The following is a 20534-nucleotide window of genomic DNA, read 5'->3' as shown; positions in this document are numbered from 1 at the left end:
ATTTACCAAAAGTTTTATAGTAATTAAAAAGGACGAGCCAGCCTAAAAGGGAAACTGAGTTAGGAAAAGGTCAATCTACTCTTAACATGGGAAAAGGTAGAACTTTTATAAGATTTGTTCTACGTTATTTGGGTTCATGTCACATTTCAAACCGTAACGAGAAAATGTCCAGGCGGATGTTTCATCAGCTTCTCATTCTTGTTCTTTTTTTTTTTTCAGTAACTAACATGGAATAAAAATCTAATGCAAAATAAAAGGTCCAAAGAGCAAGAATTTCCAGGCGCAGTGATCACAAAAGAAATCACGATTTAAAAGGAAAAAAAGTGAATAATTCATTCAAGTAGTTCACACTACATAACATATTGCAGGTTTTGAGCCTTCTCCAAGAAAATTCAGACAGTAAATTCTCAAAGCCTGGAATTTGTGTTTTGATATTCTTTAAAGCATCACTTACACAAGGGGCCCTCTGCCCTCTGTGTGTAGATCATTTGCACTTCAAAGGGCAATTCAAAGTGTGTTAAAATATTTAAAGTTAGCAGCTGGATCAGTGGGATTGTGCAGTGGGCCAGAACGCACAGTTGTGGTTGATTGATTGGAGAATTCAGGCTCCTCCGTGAGGCAATCTGTGCTGCGATTGGTTGCTGTGGGCGTGGAGGTGGAGTTTCCCTCCCCCCCACCCCCATTTTTTTCTTCTGTGTCCATCATATGCTCTGTGATTTACCTCATGATACTCCTATTTGCCTGACTATCTAGTTTGCTGTGTATATTGATGTAAACTATATTTATTTTTATAAAACTACAAGTATGTGTCAGCATCTATGACTTCATTTGCGCAATTCCTTGACAAAGTGTAAACAAATGGCTTTGGGAATTTTGCCTGAGGTGAAGAACCAGAAGCATTTTGTAAATGTGGTCATGAAGGGCTTTGCAAGCAAACCAAGCTCTGTAAATAAAACAGCACAAAAGCTAAGATTCAAGTTTCCACACTAGAAAAAAAGCTTCTTGATCTCGCACAACACAAACATCATAAGCTTGATTTTTTTTTCAGCACCTTGGACAGAGATCAGACTGGTCTTACTTACAGGAGGTCCAGATAATCCATCAACTCCGGAGGGACCTCCTTCTCCTTTTTTGCCCTAGAAGACAGAATTGAAAGTTATGAATCACATCATGGAAAAAAACAAGTTGAACTGATCATTCGACCAATTCATTATGAGTCATAAACTAAAATTAGATCTTAATTAAGGCAATTCTTTGCATTTTCAAGGGGTCTTCTTAATTTTACAGTATCCATTTTAAACAGAATTTGTTGTTGTTGTTGTTAATTGCAAAGTCACGTCTGACCCATCATGACCCCATGGACAACATTTCTCCAGGCCTTCCTGTCCGTTACAATCTTCTGGAATCCATTTAAGCTCATGCCGACAGCTTCAGTGACTCTATGCATCCACCTCGTTCTCTGCCGTCCCCTTCTTCTTTTGCCCTCAATCTTTCCCAGCATGAGGCTCTTGTCCGGGAGTCCTTCCTTCTCATTAGGTGGCCAAAGTATTTGAGTTTCATCTTCAGGATCTGGCCTTATAAAGAGGAGTCAGGGTTGATCTCCTCTAGAACTGACTTGTTTGTTCGCCTTGCAGTCCAAGGGACTCGCAGGAGTCTTCTCCAGCACCAGAGTTCAAAGGCCTCCATTCTTTGGTGTTCAGCCTTTTTTATGGTCCAACTTTCACAGCCGTACATCCATATATATATAAACAGAATTATAATTTTGATGAATTAAGATTAGAGTGCTACAACATGCTTCATGGGGAGCTTTTCTTAAAAAAGGTGTCCAGATATTTCAACTGGACCAAAATGCTGCAACCATATTGGACTAGAACAGGAGTCTCCAACCTTGGCAACTTTCAGACTTGTGGACTTCAACTCCCAGAATTCCTCAGCCAGCTTTGCTTTGCTGGTTGAGGAACTCTGGGAGTTGAAGTCCACAAGTCTGAAAGTTGCCAAGGTTGGAGACCCCTGGACTAGAAGACCTCCATGGTCCTTTCAAACTCTTATCATTCTATTACTAGAAGAAGCCAATGAAAATTCATGAAGACTTGGAAAGGAATTGTCCACTTCTGATGAAAAGGGCTGTTGGTGCTATAGAACATAATTATCAACTTAAATAGAATGTAATTATCAACTAGTGTGATTAGATTTTTGGCATAACAATTGCTTTGGAGTACCACCATCTGTGCAGTTTCCACACTGTGCTGAAGGCATTTGTTGTGTGTGTGCAAAATACAATTCAAATGAACAACATGAGTAAACGAGAAAAAAATAAATTGCTTTCTTGAAAGAGACCACGTTCCTCTCAAAGAAGGAGCTAGGAAAAATAAACCTGTAATTCAGTACAGATTTATAGCACACGAGGGAAATTTTAATCTCATTTCTATATGAGAATTTATTATCCCAGAGTCCATTACATTATTTTTTTATGGGTTACCTGGTACAATTTTGATTACTACAGCAGAATGGAATCATGCCAGAAAAAATATGAATTCTCATTCTGCAGCGCAGAAATTAGCTTTAAGAAAAACAAGCAAACCAGAGAGAAATGCATAGGGAAGGGAATGAAATTGAAGAAGATGGTTCAAATTTAAACTCAACCAAACAAGTATTCTATCAGAGAAAACTTTAACGGAACCAGATATTTAATTCCAAGATAATAAAAAGGCAAAGGTTCCCCTCCCATATATGTGCTAGGGGTGGTGCTCATCTCCGTTTCAAAGCCGAAGAGCCAGCGCTGTCCGAAGACGTCTCCGTGGTCATGTGGTCGGCATGACTCAACACCAAAGGTGCACGGAACACTGTTACCTTCCCACCAAAGGTGGTCCCTGTTTTTCTACTTGCATTTTTTACGTGCTTTCAAACTACTAGGTTGGCCGAAGCTGGGACAAGAAATGGGAGCTCACCCCATTATGCGGCACTAGGGATTCGAACCATTGAACTGCCAACCTTTCGATCAACAAGCTTAGCCACTAAGCCACCGCGTCCAAGATAAGACAAAATATAATTTGGGAATGAGCTTTCAAAGCCAACCAACCCTATAGACATGATCTGTTTTGTTTTGTTTTGTGTGTCAATTTTGGAGGCATAACCATGTCTCTATTTCCTTCTGATTTTTCCCTTGTTTTCCTCTTCACTACGGATTTAATTAAAAAAAGCTTCTTAGAACAGGGGTCTCCAACCTTGTCAACTTTAAGCCTGGTGGACTTCAACTCCCAGAATTCTGGGAGTTGAAGTCCTCCAGGCTTAAAGTTGACAAGGTTGGAGACCCCTGTCTTAGAATACTCTTAATTGTAATGGTATTTAACAAAAAGAATTCTTTCCTTGTTTCAACATCACCTAAGGATAGTACCAAAGGTGTTTTTATTTTATTTCCTTTTTCCATCCCAAGTTTTTTTATTTTTTATAAAGATATCAAATAATGCATGAACATTGTGGCCCCTGGATGTCATACATTCTAACACAAATAAAGCTAATCAGGTTAATCATAATCATTACATTCAATCCACTTATGCATTTCTAATAATAATCCACACTTGTACTATCTAAGTCGTAGTCTATCATTGTTCAATTATTCCACATTTTCTCTTGTTATTGCTTTCACTTCATGATATAAAAATGTAGACACTAATATTCCCCCTTCTTTTATTTCTATCACTTATTTAGCTTTTAATCATATCACCCTTTATTTATCTTTCTTTCTTTCCTATCTAACTTCTAATCATGCCACCTACCACAAAAAAAAAGGGGGGGGGAGGAAAAGAGAGAGAAAAATGGAAAAGTAACTCAGAACAACAACAAAAAAGAGAAATAATTCATCCATCTTCTCTTGCCCGCTTCAATACTTTAATTATGTCTTAGTTCAGAATTGATACGATGTGGATGTCAGATGACTTATTATTTAACATACAAAAAATAAATATTGAAACAAGCACATGGGCAGATTGTAATCTGATGAAAATCACATGGAAGGGACAAAGAAAGAAATTAGGACGGACATTGAATGTCAAATTGGGCCGCGGTGTGGCTCAGGCTGTAAGAAGCCTGTTATTAAAACACAGCTGCCTGCAATTACTGCAGGTTCTAGTCCCACCAGGTCCAAGGTTGACTCAGCCTTCCATCCTTTATAAGGTAGGTAAAATGAGGACCTAGATTGTTGGGGGGGGGCAATAAGTTGACTTTGTAAATATACAAATAGAATGAGACTATTGCCTTACACACTGTAAGCCGCCCTGAGTCTTCGGAGAAGGGTGGGATATAAATGTAAATAAATAAAAAAAAATGAAAAAGAACTCTTACAGCACATGGAAAAGGATTTTTTTTTAAAAAAAAAGAGATTAGAAAAGAAGAAACCTTAAAGAAGATAAAGTTCCTGCCGCAATTTTTCTTGTTGGGAATTATTACGGATTGTACAGTAATTGAGACTAAATTGATTTTAAATCTAATAACTGCAGCAAGATTACTAATAGGACAATATTGGAAGAAAAAAGAAGTACCAACAATACAAGAATGGATATTGAAAGTTGCCAATTTGGCTGAGATGGCGAAGATATCAGCCTTTTTGAAAGACAATACGCAAGAAAGATACTTAAAGGAATGGAAAAAATGGATTGACTATATTCAACGTAGATATCAGACTAAGAGTTATCAGACTGTTTTGAATGATTATGATGTATTATTTTGATTGCTTTTGGGGAAGTTAGGAATTGATGATTGTAGGGGTATAATTGTTGGGACGAAAACTTTTTAGCATATGTTTGTTTTACTTTTAACTATACCTTGTGCTCGTTCCGGGAAGTCGGGGAGGGGGTTGCGAAGGAGGGGGGGAAAGGGGGAAAAAAAATTTTGTAAAACTTTTTGAATAAAAAAAAAAAAAAAAAAAAGAAAAGAAGAAACCTCATTACAAAATGGTTGGAATACAGCCAAAGCATTTATTAGAGGACTGGCAATAACGTATGTGGGAAAGAGAAACAAAAAGAAAAGACAAGCTCAATACTTTAATAAGGGGCCGTAATAGCTCAGGCTGTTAGAAGCCTGTTATTAGAACACAGTAGCCTGCAATTACTGCAGGTTCAAGCCCGGCCCAAGGTTGACTCAGCCTTCCATCCTTTATAAGGTAGGTAAAATGAGGACCCAGATTGTTGGGGGGGCAATAAGTTGACTTTGTAAATATACAAATAGAATGAGACTATTGCCTTATACACTGTAAGCCACCCTGAGTCTTCGGAGAAGGGCGGGATATAAATGTAAATAAAAAAATAAATTAAAAAAAATTGCTATGCTATTTAATTGCTATAAAAGAAAGATAGGAAAAAGGAAAAGCAAATCAAAACAACAACAAAGGTGTTTTTCTAAAAGACAACTGGGCTTACTTGTTGTTGTTTTTTTTCTCCCCTTGAAAACGTTTCACTTGTCATCCAAAAAGCGTCTTCAGTTCTAACTGCACGGTGAGGAATAGAACGATTTACATTTTTTGCAGTCATCTGGTTGTCCCAAGAACGTTCCACTCCCATTTGCCTTCTGATTCAGGTGACTTGAGGATACAGATAAACCTCGCCCCAAGTGGCCTCAAGGACCCTCAGAGTGCTAACAATCAGATGACTGCAAAGAATATAAATCCTTCCATTCCCCCACCATTCTGTTAGAACTGAAGAAGCTTCTTGGATGAAAAGTGAAATGTTTTCAAGAAAAAAACAACAAACCAAGAAGTCCAGTAGATGTAGAAAAAGCACCTTTGGGACAACCATGACTTGGATGATTGAGAATCTCCAGAGATATCATCTAAGGGTAGTCTCTCCACGTGTGTTATTTCTAATAGGCTTTGTCACCCATGACCTTGGTGAAAAAAATACCAACAGAATAGCATGTTGATCCATTTGTTTTTCAGAATAGTCCCAAACACGGCTCTTTAGCAATGAAAAAAAAAATCCAAAATTGTGTAAAAATTTATATAAGTAAAGTACAAGGAAGGAAAACAAAATGAAGGTCTTGAACACATAAAAACTAAAGGTTCCCCTCGCACATATATGCTAGGATGTGCTAGTCGCACATATATGATTCTAGGGGGCAGTGCTAATCTCTGTTTCAAAGCTGAAGAGCCAGCGCTGTCCGAAGACGTCTCCATGGTCATGTGGCTGGCATGACTCAATGCCAAAGGTGCATGGAACATTGTTACCTTCCCACCGAAGGTGGTCCCTATTTTTTCTACTTGCATTTTTTATGTGCTTTCAAACTGCTAGGTTGGCAGAAGCTGGGATAAGTAACGGGAGCTCACCCCATTACACGGCACTAGGGATTCGAACTGCTGAATTGACGACTTTTCAATCGACAAGCTCAGCGTCTTAGCCACTGAGCTACCACATCCCTCTTGAACACATAGTGCCTAGGATTTAAGAGGTAGTGAGCACTCATTAAAATCATTACTGTACTCACTAGTAGCTTAATCCTCCATGAATGTGTCAATAAATCTTCTAAAACTTGGCTGTTCTTACAATAACTGTTCAAAAATGCCTAGAAATCTAACAAGGGGAGCATAATGAGCTGTGGTTGCGCAGTGGTTAGAGTGCAGTACTGCAGGCTACTTCTGCTGACTGCTGGTTGCCAGCAGTTTGGCAGATCGAATCTCACCAGGCTGAAGATTGACTCAGCCTTCCATCCTTCCGAGGTCTGTAAAATGAGGACCCAGATTGTTGGGGGCAATAAGTTGACTTTGTAAATATACAAATAGAATGAGACTATTGCCTTATACACTGTAAGCCGCCCTGAGTCTTCGGAGAAGGGCGGGATATAAATGTAAATTTAAAAATAAATAAAAAAAAATTGCTATGCTATTTAATTGCTATAAAAGAAAGATAGGAAAAAGGAAAAGCAAATCAAAACAACAACAAAGGTGTTTTTCTAAAAGACAACTGGGCTTACTTGTTGTTGTTTTTTTTCTCCCCTTGAAAACGTTTCACTTGTCATCCAAAAAGCGTCTTCAGTTCTAACTGCACGGTGAGGAATAGAACGATTTACATTTTTTGCAGTCATCTGGTTGTCCCAAGAACGTTCCACTCCCATTTGCCTTCTGATTCAGGTGACTTGAGGATACAGATAAACCTCACCCCAAGTGGCCTCAAGGACCCTCAGAGTGCTAACAATCAGATGACTGCAAAGAATATAAATCCTTCCATTCCCCCACCATTCTGTTAGAACTGAAGAAGCTTCCTGGATGAAAAGTGAAATGTTTTCAAGAAAAAAACAACAAACCAAGAAGTCCAGTAGATGTAGAAAAAGCACCTTTGGGAAAACCATGACTTGGATGATTGAGAATCTCCAGAGATATCATCTAAGAGCAGTCTCTCCACGTGTGTTATTTCTAATAGGCTTTGCCACCCATGACCTTGGTGAAAAAAATACCAACAGAATAGCATGTTGATCCATTTGCTTTTCAGAATAGTCCCAAACACGGCTCTTTAGCAATGAAAAAAAAAAATCCAAAATTGTGTAAAAATTTATATAAGTAAAGTACAAGGAAGGAAAACAAAATGAAGGTCTTGAACACATAAAAACTAAAGGTTCCCCTCGCACATATATGCTAGGATGTGCTAGTCGCACATATATGACTCTAGGGGGCAGTGCTAATCTCTGTTTCAAAGCTGAAGAGCCAGCGCTGTCCGAAGACGTCTCCGTGGTCATGTGGCTGGCATGACTCAATGCCAAAGGTGCATGGAACGTTGTTACCTTCCCACCGAAGGTGGTCCCTATTTTTTCTACTTGCATTTTTTATGTGCTTTCAAACTGCTAGGTTGGCAGAAGCTGGGATAAGTAACGGGAGCTCACCCCATTACACGGCACTAGGGATTCGAACTGCTGAATTGACGACTTTTCAATCGACAAGCTCAGCGTCTTAGCCACTGAGCTACCACATCCCTCTTGAACACATAGTGCCTAGGATTTAAGAGGTAGTGAGCACTCATTAAAATCATTACTGTACTCACTAGTAGCTTAATCCTCCATGAATGTGTCAATAAATCTTCTAAAACTTGGCTGTTCTTACAATAACTGTTCAAAAATGCCTAGAAATCTAACAAGGGGAGCATAATGAGCTGTGGTTGCGCAGTGGTTAGAGTGCAGTACTGTAGGCTACTTCTGCTGACTGCTGGTTGCCAGCAGTTTGGCAGATCGAATCTCACCAGGCTGAAGGTTGACTCAGCCTTCCATCCTTCCGAGGTCTGTAAAATGAGGACCCAGATTGTTGGGGGCAAGAGGCTGACTCTGTAAACCGCTTAGAGAGGGCTGTAAAGCACTATGAAGCAGTATATAAGTCTAAGTGCTATTGCTATTGCTATAAATGAGCAATATCAGGGGTCTCCAACCTTGGCAACTTGAAGACTTGTGGACTTCAACTACCAGAGTTCCTCAGCCAGCTTTGCTGCACCGTGCAATTCTGGGAGTTGAAGTCCACAAATCTTAAAGTTGCCAAGGTTGGAGGCCCCTGAGCAATATAAATGCTATAAATGAGATTTCTTATTAGGCTATGCTCTATTGCTTATTTTGTGTGTTCTTAAAATACATTTTATAGAGAAGTGAGCAACCTGCTTGGTGTATAAATATGCTACCTATCTCTCTGATAATCTATAATATATCCCACCTCTGCGTATTGTAAACATACACGTTCATTTATCAGCACGGCAACAAATACCTCTTTCGTTTTACCACTATATCCCTAACAATGCTCACATAATGATTTGCTTTTGTGGAGGTCATTCTAAACTCTTTTACCATCCACCCTCCTCTTTCTGCATTTGATCAGCAAAGAGCCCAGAGCCAGCCCTGAGGCAGAACATGAATGCAAGAACACATTCTCAGAATTGGCAACAATTTTTGGGGATTTCCTGTTACACCTCAGGACCACAGAAGCTATTATAAAACACGGATGGCAATAGGCAAGAGAGAAGAGGAAAATGAACCATTTCTACCGGACACCTGGCCGTCTAAAGCAGTATCTCCTTCGCAAAGCTGTTGCACAAAGTTTACATCGCTGCACGATGTTAGCACGGGAAGCAACAAGTGGTTTTTAATGTCCGCGGAGAGATTTAGCTTTCCAGGTCGTGGTTTGTCCCAAAGGTGCTTTTTCAAAAGGCAACCAGACTTCTGTTTTTCCTTGAAGACATTTCGCTTCTCATCTGAGAAGCTTCTTCAGTTCTGATTGAACCGTGAAAAATGGAAAGGTTTATATTCCTCTGGTCATTAGCCCTCTTTTTGAGAGTCATTGAGGCCACTTGACATTTTATCTGTATGCCCCCTCTCTCAACAGAAGGAGAGGAATATGACACTACCTAGTCCTTCCAGCAGTTCCAAGAAGGACCCACACCTATTTGCACTATTCAGGCAACCCTGAGGGCAAAGATAAACCCCCAAGTGGCCTCAATCACTCTCAGAAAGTGTCCAAATGACCAGATGACTGTAAGGAACATAAATCTTTTCATCCAGGGGTAAAATGCTCCCAGATGGGACCAGATCGCGCAATCTGGTAGCGATCGTGGCTGGTAGTTTGGTGATCCAGTAGCGATCGTGGAGCGATGCTCTGCCCACTTGCCTGGGTGTCATTACTTCCTGGTTTTAACCAGGAAGTAATGTGTTTTTTACTTTCTGTGCATGCGCAGAAAGTTTTGCACATGCGCAGAAGGTCTGCACGCACATGTGACATACAAGCATGTGCATAGTGCACTTCCGGACTGGTAAGGAAGATAAGAAGATTTAACCCCTGCTTTCATCTTCTACCATTCAGTCAGAACTGAAGAAGTTTCTTGGATGGGGAGTGAAATGTCTTCAAGGAAAAACGAAGTCCAATTGCCTTTTGAAAAAGGACCTTTGGGGCAAGTGCAGAGGTGGTATTCAGCCGGTTCATACCGGTTCAGGCGAACCGGTAGTGGCGACTGTGTGTGGGCCCGCCCTATTTAGCCACGTTTTCAAGGCATGCGCAGAAGGCGTGTGCATGAAAAAAAACACATGTGTGGAAGGCCACACGCACGTGCGGGTGGCGCATGCCTGCGCGAAGCGAGCATGTGCACACACACAACAAACTGGTGGTAAGAATATTGGAGACCCACCACTGGGCGAGTGATTTTTAAAATAATTTTCTAAGCTCGAAGCAAGAAAAGGGAAAGGAAGATCGGTAGCATTTTTATCTTCTGAAATAAAGCAGATAGCACTACTAGGAAGGAGAGGTTTTTAGGTGGAAGCATCTAAAAACAAGAATGATTGCTCACCCGTAGACCTTGTAGACCTGGAGGTCCCATCTTGCCATCTGATCCAGGTGATCCCTGAAAACAATATATATTTTCCTTTATATTGATATGAATGGTTTCTATTTGGGGGGGATGTCATAGGGGAAAAAATAGCTATCCCCTATAATATGAACCAAAACAATGGAGATCCAAAACAACCCCCCTCAAATAGTGATAGCCAAACTGAGAACTTTGCTAATAGAGTGACAAAGATTTACATAGGAGATAGAAAAGTTTGACTCAGCCTTCCATCCTTTATTAAGGTAGGTAAAATGAGGACCCAGATTGTTGGGGGGGCAATAAGTTGACTTTGTAAATATACCAATAGAATGAGACTATTGCCTTATACACTGTAAGCCGCCCTGAGTCTTCGGAGAAGGGCGGGATATAAATGTAAATAAATAAATAAATAAAAGGTGCATCAAGAGAGATGGATAATTAATTCAGCTTAGTTTATTTATTACAATTATGTACTGCCTGTCTCATCTGAGTTAGCTTACAGACATAAAGGTAAAGGTAAAAGTTCCCCTTGCACATATGTGCTAGTCGTTCCCAACTCTAGGGGGTAGTGCTCATCTCCGTTTCAAAGCCGACGAGCCAGCGCTGTCCGAAGACGTCTCCGTGGTCATGTGGCCGGCATGACTCAATGCCAAAGGCGCACGGAACGCTGTTACCTTCCCACCAAAAGGGGGTCCCTATTTTTCTACTTGCATTTTTTCCCATGTTTTCGAACTGCTAGGTTGGCAGAAGCTGGGACAAGTAACGGGAGCTCACCCTGTTATGTGGCGGTAGGGATTCGAACCGCTGAACTGCCGATCTTTCGATCAACAAGTTCAGCACCTTAGCCACTGAGACACCACATCCCTAACTTTGCAAACATTAAAACCTGGTAAATATTAAAACAATAAATAAGAACAATAGTAATAAGTTACAGTTAAAAGATCGGGAAAGGGAGTACAAAATACACAGAGGAGATGAGGTCTTCTCTTAATCCAGTAGGCACCTCCAGAACAGTGCTCCCCCATTGGGACCCCAGGCCGACTATATAATGAAATTATACAAACAAGAAAAGCAATGCCATTATCACCTACCTTCTTTCTATTAAGTAATACTATTGATCTGTTAAACCAGTACTGTGTACTATAGTGATTCCCTTAGATCAGTGGTTCTCAACCTTTATAGTGCTTCGACCCCTTTAATACAATTCCCCATGATGTGGCGTCCCCTTTAATACAATTCCCCATGATGTGGCGACCCCAACCGTAAAATTATTTTCATTTTGAATTTATTGCGCCTGAAGCCATGTTGGCTAGCGATCTGAACTGCTTGCGATTGCCTTGAGGACGGAAGCGTTAAAGCGGAGACTCCTCCCCTATTAAGTTTATCGTGCCTGAAGCCAGATTAGACTAGCAATTGGGAGTGATTGCAGCTGGCTTGAGAGGGAGACATCAGAGCAAAGATTTCTCTCTTTTTTAATTCATCACGCCTGAAACCGAATTCGGCTAGCGATTTGAAGAGCCTGCAGCTGGCTTGTGAAGTCAACCATTGGAGCGCGATTCTTCGACTCGCAAGTATACTTCCCATATTTCCGATGGTCTTAGGCAACCCCTGGCAAATCGTCATTCGACCCCCAATGGGGTCGTGACCCACAGGTTGAGAACTGCTGCCTTAGATCTTTAAGAGAAGTATTTCTCAAATCATCACTACATTATTTCTTGACTTCAAAATGAAACATAGTCTAGTTTCAAGTGATATTTAATATACTCTAATATTATACCGTGTTTCCCTGAAAATAAGACCCTGTCTTATATATATATTTTTGAACCCTGAAATAAGCTCTTGGTCTTATTGCCATGTGCTCAAAAGCCCGACTGGGCTTATTATCAGGGGATGTCTTATTTTGGAGGAAACAGGGTATACGGTAATGTACGAGATGACCAGTATGAGCCCGGGGGAGGGGTCAAGTGGGCCATCAATTTGGAGTCCCCTCATGCCCACAAAAGATCTAAATTCAGCCCTCCTTGAATTCCATTGGCTCTTCTCTACAACAATTCCCTTGACCCTTAGTAGTTCAGATTCTTGTAGAGAGCTAGCATTGAATAAATCTGAGCAACCTTGGTTCCCGGTTACTTGCACCTGACAAATAGGTCATTCAGATTACAAATTATTCATTCAGAAATAAAATTACTTACCGGGGTACCCGGAGTTCCTGGAGGCCCCATAGGTCCCCGTGGGCCAGGAGCTCCCTATAAACAAATTTCAAAGTTAAAATAGGCACGGTGAAGTTTTGCTTTGCATTCAAACTCTCCTGATGGGATGATTCCTGGGGTCTGAGATTTATAATATTCACTTTTCATCATTCTCTCAGAAGAATCTTTCTTTTTTACATCTCAAGTCTACCACAAGTTAAAACAACAAAAATAACATTAAAGGTAAGTGTAGCATAGTATTATCTGAGATGACTGGCTTTTCTGTATCAGGTTTTTTAATATATTGACCTTTTAGAGTTAAATCTGTATCTGTTGAACTGTACAAAAATGCCTCTATGTAGGTGAGCATGTGCGTGCACAAGAGCTATGTGAGGGAATTAATTTAAAGTCTGAAGAAAATAAAGCCCATTAGAGCCTAAATTTCACTTAAGTATACTATCTGCTGTTCCTCTACCTTGTCCTAATGAAAAGACAAAGAACAATTCGTTTGGATGAATTGGATAAACAATTCAGTGGGGGGATGAGTATAACCTTGAAATAAATACTATTATGAGGGGGGAAATTGCATCCAGAGCCATCCAGCAGGTCAAAAAAATCAAGATGGTGGCTATGACTATATAATCTTGCATTTGACACACATAAAAGGGGCTGGATGGCAGTGGTGGAATTCAATTTTTTTTTACTACCAGTTCTGTGGGCGTGGCTTTGGTGTGGCTTGGTGGGCGTGGCAGGGGAAGGATACTGCAAAATCTCCATTCCCACCTCACTCCAGGGAAAGGATACTGCAAAATCTCCATTCCCTCCCCACTCCTGGGGAAGGATATTCCAAAATCTCCATTCCCTCCCCGCTCTGGGGCCAGCCAGAGGTGGTATTTGCTGGTTCTCCGAACTACTCAAAATTTCCGCTACCAGTTCTCCAGAATCTGTCAGAACCTGCTGAATAGCACCCCTGGGCTGGGGTCTTATCCCATGATCACAGCAGACTTCTTGACTATGTTTTGATACCATTTGCAGAAACCCCTTTTATTAGATGCTGTTGGTTTTTATAGTGGGAAAGGTATGCTTTGTATTATTTTTGGGGGGTCAGTTTTTCATGACTTAAAAATTAAGGCATAGCAATATCATTTCTGAACACAGAGAGAATGAATTTAAGTAACCTTGAGAATATTCTACCTGTACATGTATCACCTGTACTAAAAAAAAATTAGGAACACTTACTTGCTCTCCTTTCAAGCCTTCGATCTGTACCTGAAACAAAAAAAGATTATCTATTTAAAAAAAAGAAGGGAAAAAGAAATCTGATTTTTTTTGGATAGTAACGATGTATATAAGGACTATATTTAAGGTCCATATATGAGGATACTGGGTGGTTGTTGTTTTTTGAGGGGGAGAGTGAATGGAGGGAAGACAGTGAGAGTCATTTAAAGTGCAACAATGTACAGTAGGTATAACATATTATGAAACACTAATGATTCAGGATCTCAACAATTGTGTGAAAAATCCCTTTGAAATTACATTTGAAAAAACTATTCCTATCTGACTTGGCACCAGCAATAACGACCACTGTGAGTAGCAAAGCTAAGAGTAAACTTACATATTACACATTGGAGTCAGAGATACCAAGCTGAATTGGAAGCAAGTAATGAGTCAGCTAAACTGTTTTATAAAACTGCAGATTGGCTTAAGCTTAATGCAATTCATCTTAAAAGCTGGTGGGAGGTTAACCTATGAAATCTATTGCGGTTACCCGAAAAAAATGGTAATGACTGTGAAAAATGAGACCACTTTGTTTTGAATTGCTACATAAAATGTTCCCTTCACCCTGTGGTACTTTATACCTTCTGAAGGCAAGTCGTTCCACTTATTAATTGTTCTAAATTTCCTGACAGTTAGAACAATTAATAAGTGGAATGACTTGCCTGCAGAAGTTCTGAATGCTCCAACACTGGAAATTTTTAAGAAAATGTTGGATAACCATCTGACTGAGATGGTGTAGGGTTTCCTGCCTGGGCAGGGGGTTGGACTAGAAGGCCTCCAAGGTCCCTTCCAACTCTGTTGTTATATTATATTATATATTATATTATAACCTACTGAAATAACAATATCAATAATGAGGTTTTAATAGAATTTGTAGGACAACTTCAAAACCCGCTGAAAATGGCTAACGTGAACAGTGAACGCATGGTAACAGAAGTCAGTGCAGTTCAAAATGTTATCCAAAACATATTTTCAAAAGTGACACATGTAACATGTACAATCTAATCATCATTGTTACCATTAATGTTATATTAGGATGTTTGATATGCATGTGTACAACATAGTAGACTTCCCCGTCAGTTTGCAACCTATTTCAGGATTGTAAACTTAATCATAATCGTGATTAATGATCCTTAATCATAAGGATCATGTGTCAGGAATTGCTTTCACTTCATTATCCCCACATTAGATCCGTCTTATCCTGGGCACCCTTTTTTTTTGAACTATTACCATCTGGCAGATGGTACAGGATAATAAAAACAAGGACAAATAGACTGAAAAACAGCTTCTATCCCACAGGAGTAACTATATTGAATTCTACTCTATAGTGCACTATTAATGCAATATCAGGAGTTTTCAGTTCAATTGTATAGATTGTGAAGGATGTGTGTTTGTGTTTTATTTTTATAGTTATAGTGTACACTGAAGATGGCATTTAATTTTGTTGTACGAGGTGCAATGACAATAAAGTAAACTAAAAACTAAAATTAAAAAACTAAAACTAAATTACTAGCACAAGCTCTACTCAGGATTTCTTCCTCTTGATCCCCAAATTGCAAAGCACGAAGACCAGCTGGACACATTCCAATTTTTTAGCATTAATCCATGGACACGAATATGGCTTCCTTTTATCAAAGATAGGAGATATTCACAAGGGTTATAAATCCCTAATTCCACACCAATTCCCGAGAAGTCATTTTTCATCATTCCATGCCAAAGCTGAGTATAAAATAAATCTTACTGCTGAGCCAGGTTTACCGGGGGGACCGATATCACCCTATAGTTGGAAACAAATCAAAGAAAAAATAATTAAATGGATAACCGGTAAGAGTCTCCTGCAGCCTGGTTAGCTGATTTATATCAGTGTTTCTCAACCTTGCAATTATAAGCTGTATGGACATCAACTGTCAGCATTCCTCCACCAATATGATGTGAAGTCGTCATCTCTTAAGTTTCCAATGTTGAGAAACCCAGATTTACATAAAAAAAATGGCTGGGAAGAACTTAAAAAGGGGTGAGCAACCCCCAGCATTCCTAGACCTTCCGAAACCACTCAAGCAATGATTTGATACATCCCATAGATTTGTCCCACTACAAGATTAGACAACCCCTGCTGATTTCAGTGGGGAATAAACAAAAAATGTGCAAAAAAAGAGAGAGGAAAATCCTACACCAATTGCTTAATCCCTGCCAATTTCAGCCACTGTAATGTGCAAAAACTATGATCTGGCCACTAAAAATGTGATTACTCTATTGGCAACATAATGAAAATGATTTAAAGAATATTGACTATCTGCCACCAAGTTAGTAAGGAACTCTTACTGACTAAGTAGATTTTGTTCCTGATGATAAATGAAAATGAATGAATAAACTGAATGAACAAATAAATATATGCCTATAGACATGCAATATTTGTATAGAGGTTACAAAAATGATGTAGAAGAGGTTTGGAGGGACTGCAAGCATAGGGCCTGTTTAAAGCAGCAACATCTACAGTATTTTCAAGCCTGAAAACAGAAAATTTTCAGGCATTAGACTGAAAAAGATATTGTTTTAAGAGATCATCTACTTATGCCAGCTGTATCTTTAATGCATTTTTTAAAAGATGCATCTGGTTTCAAGTTTGCTGTCTCCTACATTCCAATTCTTTTAAAAATAATCTTCAAAGCATGAATACACATACGTCAGTCCTTTACATAATCAACATTTTACCTTCTCTCCTTGTGGTCCTACAGGTCCAGGTTGACCTGGACTTCCTTTGGCGCCCTGAAATAAAAATAACCAGATGTCAAAAAGTGTTCAAGAGAGTAATAAGCTTTAAAATAAAGACAAAGTTCAGAAGAGATGAGCATTGGGTCTTCTTAAGAGGCCCAGAAAAGTGAAGTTATAAAAGAACATGTAATATCCTCAGGGTCAACGATCCAATTGACGAATTCAACAAAAGAAGACAACTTCAGGAACTTTAAAATCCCGAAAGCAAACTTTATTGAGTACATCATTTTGGCACTGATAAATGCAAAACCAGCTCTAACTTTTCCCACACAATCCCATATAGTTAAAGAATAGATGTCTCCTTTGCTCCCCATGGAATGTGTCACATTAACCCAGGGGTGTCAAACTCACGGTCTGCAGGCCAGATGTGTCATGAGCTGGCCATGCCCACCCCCAATTTAATGAAGGGGGGAAAAATTACAATACGTCACATGACGACAACATGACGCCATGAGTTTGACACCCCTGCATTAACCAATTATGAATCATTCTTTTGTTTTGAGAACAGTCCATGGCTTGGCCAACACCTGAAGAGGTGTCCTTGATGGCTACTTGGATCTCATGGTTGAACCTCCGCGTTCCACCTCAACCCCTACTTCCCCCTTTCTTTGGCAAGTTGAGGAGCCATAGTATTCACATGAAGCATAAGCTATTTCAATATTGACACTCACTCAATATCCCAATTTTAAATCAAATCTAGGTTAGGTTGCACTGTAAAATTACCTCTAACATTAAAAAAAAAAGATTTGCAGTTTCCTATGAAAAAAGGTGTAGACTTGCCTGCTTTAAAAGTGAGTAATGATATGTGGGGGGGGGAGGTTTTGGTGGAACAGGTTTGTCTTAACAGCAGTTTTTAGATGAGAGATTTTTGTTCTTTTAATTTGTCTTTGGAACGTACAGGCAAATAAATCAAAACTGTACAACTCACTTTTGAAATCCTATTCTACTGAGACTACTAATTCATCAAGCTTAGACTGGTAAACATACCTGACCTTCCACCCATCTAACAATATAAGAACTGTGTTGGCCCAACTAATCCATCATTCTGTATTCCTTAGTGGCCAACTGGTTCTTTCAGTAAACTCCCAAGCATGGAACATTAATGCCAGAAACATAAAGCTATAAGAATTGCAAAGTAGTAGTTATGGATGAATCATCCTGGTTAAAGGATGTCCAGGAGATCATGAAGAATCAGGAGCATGTATGCTTCTGTTTTGTTCTGCATGTAAACCTAATAGAATAGAATAGAATAGAATAGAATAGAATAGAACAGAACAGAACAGAACAGAACAGAACAGAACAGAACAGAATAGAATAGAATAGAATAGAATAGAATTTTTTATTGGTCAAGTGTGATTTGACACACAAGGAATTTGTCTTGGTGCATAGGCTCTCAGTGTACATAAAAGAAAAGATACGTCGTTCAAGGTACAACATTTACAACACAAATGATGGTCAATATATCAATATAAATCATAAGGATTGCCAGCAACAAAGCTACAGTCATACAGTCATAAGTGGAAAGAGATGGGTGATGGAAATGATGAGAAGATTAATAGGACAGATTGTAGAATAACAGAGTTGGAAGGGACCTTGGAGCTCAAGCAGGAGACCCTATACCAGTATTGGCGAACCTTTCTGGCATTGAATCCAAAACGGGAGCGTCAGAAACTGGAAGAGGAGTTCCCAGGCACTCATGGGAAGCTGAGCTTCTGGTTTCCAGCACGCGCATGCATGCTGGTCACCTGGTCTTCTGGTTTCTGATGCACATGCGCGCGTGAAGACCACCTGGCCAGCATGCATGTGCACGCTGGAAACCAGAAACTCAGCTTCCCAGGACGTGCATGTATGACATGGAGCTGCTCTTCTGGTTTCTGGGGCTCCCGTGTGCACGAAAACCAGCTGGCTGCTGTGCATGTGCACGCCAGAACCCAGAAGAGCAACAGGCAATGGCTGCCGTGTCCAGAGAGATGGCTCTGTGTGTCACTTTCGGCACGCGAGGCATAGGTTCGCCATCACTTCCCTATACCATTTCAGACAAATGGCTGTCTAGTCTTTGCTTGAAAACCTCCAGTGATGGAATATCCAGAACTTCTAAAGGCAAGCCGTTCCACTGATTAATTGTTCTCACTAACAGGGAGTTTCTCCTCAATTCTAGGTTGGATCTTTCCTTGATAACCTTCTATCCATTGCTTTTTGTCCCGTCCTCAGGTGTTTTGGAGAATGAATGAAAAGAAAAGATGAAAAGAAGGACTAGGGGAGACATGATAGCAGTGTTCCAATATCTCAGGGGTTGCCACAAAGAAGTGGGAGTCAAACTATTCTCCAAAGCACCTGAGGGAAGAACAAGAAGCAATGGGTGGAAACTAATCAAGGAGAGAAGCAACCTAGAACTAAGGAGAAATTTCCTGACAGTTAGAACAATTAATAAGCGGAACAACTTGCCTGCAGAAGTGGTGAATACTCCAACACTGGAAATTTTTTAAGAAAATGTTGGATAGCCATTTGTCTGAAATGGTGTAGGGTTTCCTGCCTGGGCAGGGGGTTGGATTAGAAGACCTCCAAGGTCCCTTCCGATATTATTATTATTATTATTATTATTATTATTATTATTATTATTATTATTATTATTATTATTACTACTACTACTACTACTACTACTACTACTACTACTACTACTACTACTATAGAATGCCTCCTCCTCTTCTCTGTGACAGCCCTTCAGACATTGGAAGATTGCTATTCCTTCTCTTTGTAGGGAAAAAAACAAGCACAAAGCTTATTTGATTATTGGACCTTGGATCCAAATGATTAATTTGTCCCCACAGAGGACATAACCAACATGTTTGTCTTGCAGGATAGTCACATGTAGACCAGTCTGAAAAAATTTTTCTGAAACTCACTGGAAAGCCTGAGGTATGATAAATAATTAGAGGGAAAACATTTTCTCCAATTAGCAGTGGACATTAACTGAAGTAAACGGATGTGTTCTTTTCAACTGTGAGATGGAGGACCTGAAATGAATCATGGTTGTTCATGTGAACCACTTTGTGTAGTCCATAATGCTTTCCTGTTGCCCCATCAGCCAACTGAAGGAGTCACCATTTTACCTGGAGGCTCCAACTGGTTCAGAATGCGGCCGCGCGGGTGATAGAGGGAGCGACTCGAGGCTCCCATATAACACCCCTCCTGCGCAGGCTGCACTGGCTTCCGGTGGTCTTCCGGGTGCAATTCAAGGTGTTAGTTATCACCTTTAAAGCGCTCCATGGCACAGGACCGGGTTATTTACGAGACCGCCTGCTGCTATCGGTGGTCTCCCATCGACCAGTGCGCTCCCATAGGGAGGGCCTCCTCAGGGTGCCGTCGGCCAGACAATGTCGACTGGTGACCCCCAGGGGGAGGGCCTTCTCTGTGGGGGCTCCTGCCCTCTGGAACGAACTGCCTCCAGGGCTACACCAACTCCCTGACCTCCGGACCTTTTGGCGCGAGCTGAAGACATTTTTATTCCATCGCGCAGGACTGGCCTAATAGTTTTTAATGGGGGTTTTACTGGTTTTATAGTTTTCAGCCAATTTCGTATTAGTCTTTTAAATTCGTTTTTAATTTTTATATCTGTTGTTTTATCTGGCTGTAAACGGCCCTGAGTCCTTTGGGAGAAGGGCGGTATAAAAATTGGAATAAATAAATAAATAAATAAATAAATAAATAAATAAATAAATAAATAAATAAATAAATAAATAAATAAATGTAAAGGATGTGTGGTAGAACTTGGTGTTAGGTTTATGCAAAGCATTGCAAGAGCTGATTACCAGTCCTAAGTCTTTGTATTGCATATGCACAACTTGTTCTAAAAAGAATTCTATTTTTTTAAACTTAAAAATTAAACACATACCTCTTTCCCATCCAAGCCAGCCTTCCCAGGAAAACCGTCTAGGCCACGTTCTCCCTGAGCAAACAAACATAAAAGTTCTGTTGGAGATCT

The 20534-nt window shown here is 40.0% G+C and overlaps 1 protein-coding gene across 1 annotated transcript in view; it reads right to left on the bottom strand.

The window, feature by feature from the left end:
- COL22A1 (collagen type XXII alpha 1 chain) overlaps nucleotides 1-20534 on the bottom strand; it is a 316045-nt gene that overhangs the window by 121916 nt on the left and 173595 nt on the right. The window contains exons 18-24 of the mRNA XM_058177405.1: nucleotides 20445-20498; nucleotides 16493-16546; nucleotides 15522-15557; nucleotides 13742-13771; nucleotides 12506-12559; nucleotides 10296-10349; nucleotides 1083-1136 (exon numbers count right to left, since the gene is read on the bottom strand). Of these exons, the coding sequence (XP_058033388.1) occupies nucleotides 1083-1136; nucleotides 10296-10349; nucleotides 12506-12559; nucleotides 13742-13771; nucleotides 15522-15557; nucleotides 16493-16546; nucleotides 20445-20498 (336 nt within the window). The remainder of the gene's footprint in view (nucleotides 1-1082; nucleotides 1137-10295; nucleotides 10350-12505; nucleotides 12560-13741; nucleotides 13772-15521; nucleotides 15558-16492; nucleotides 16547-20444; nucleotides 20499-20534) is intronic.

Source organism: Ahaetulla prasina, chromosome 3, assembly GCF_028640845.1.
Source record: "Ahaetulla prasina isolate Xishuangbanna chromosome 3, ASM2864084v1, whole genome shotgun sequence".
In the NCBI taxonomy this organism is placed as follows: domain Eukaryota; kingdom Metazoa; phylum Chordata; class Lepidosauria; order Squamata; family Colubridae; genus Ahaetulla; species Ahaetulla prasina.
The sequence above is the reverse complement of the archived record's forward strand: the minus strand, read 5'-3'. Positions and strand labels throughout refer to the sequence as shown.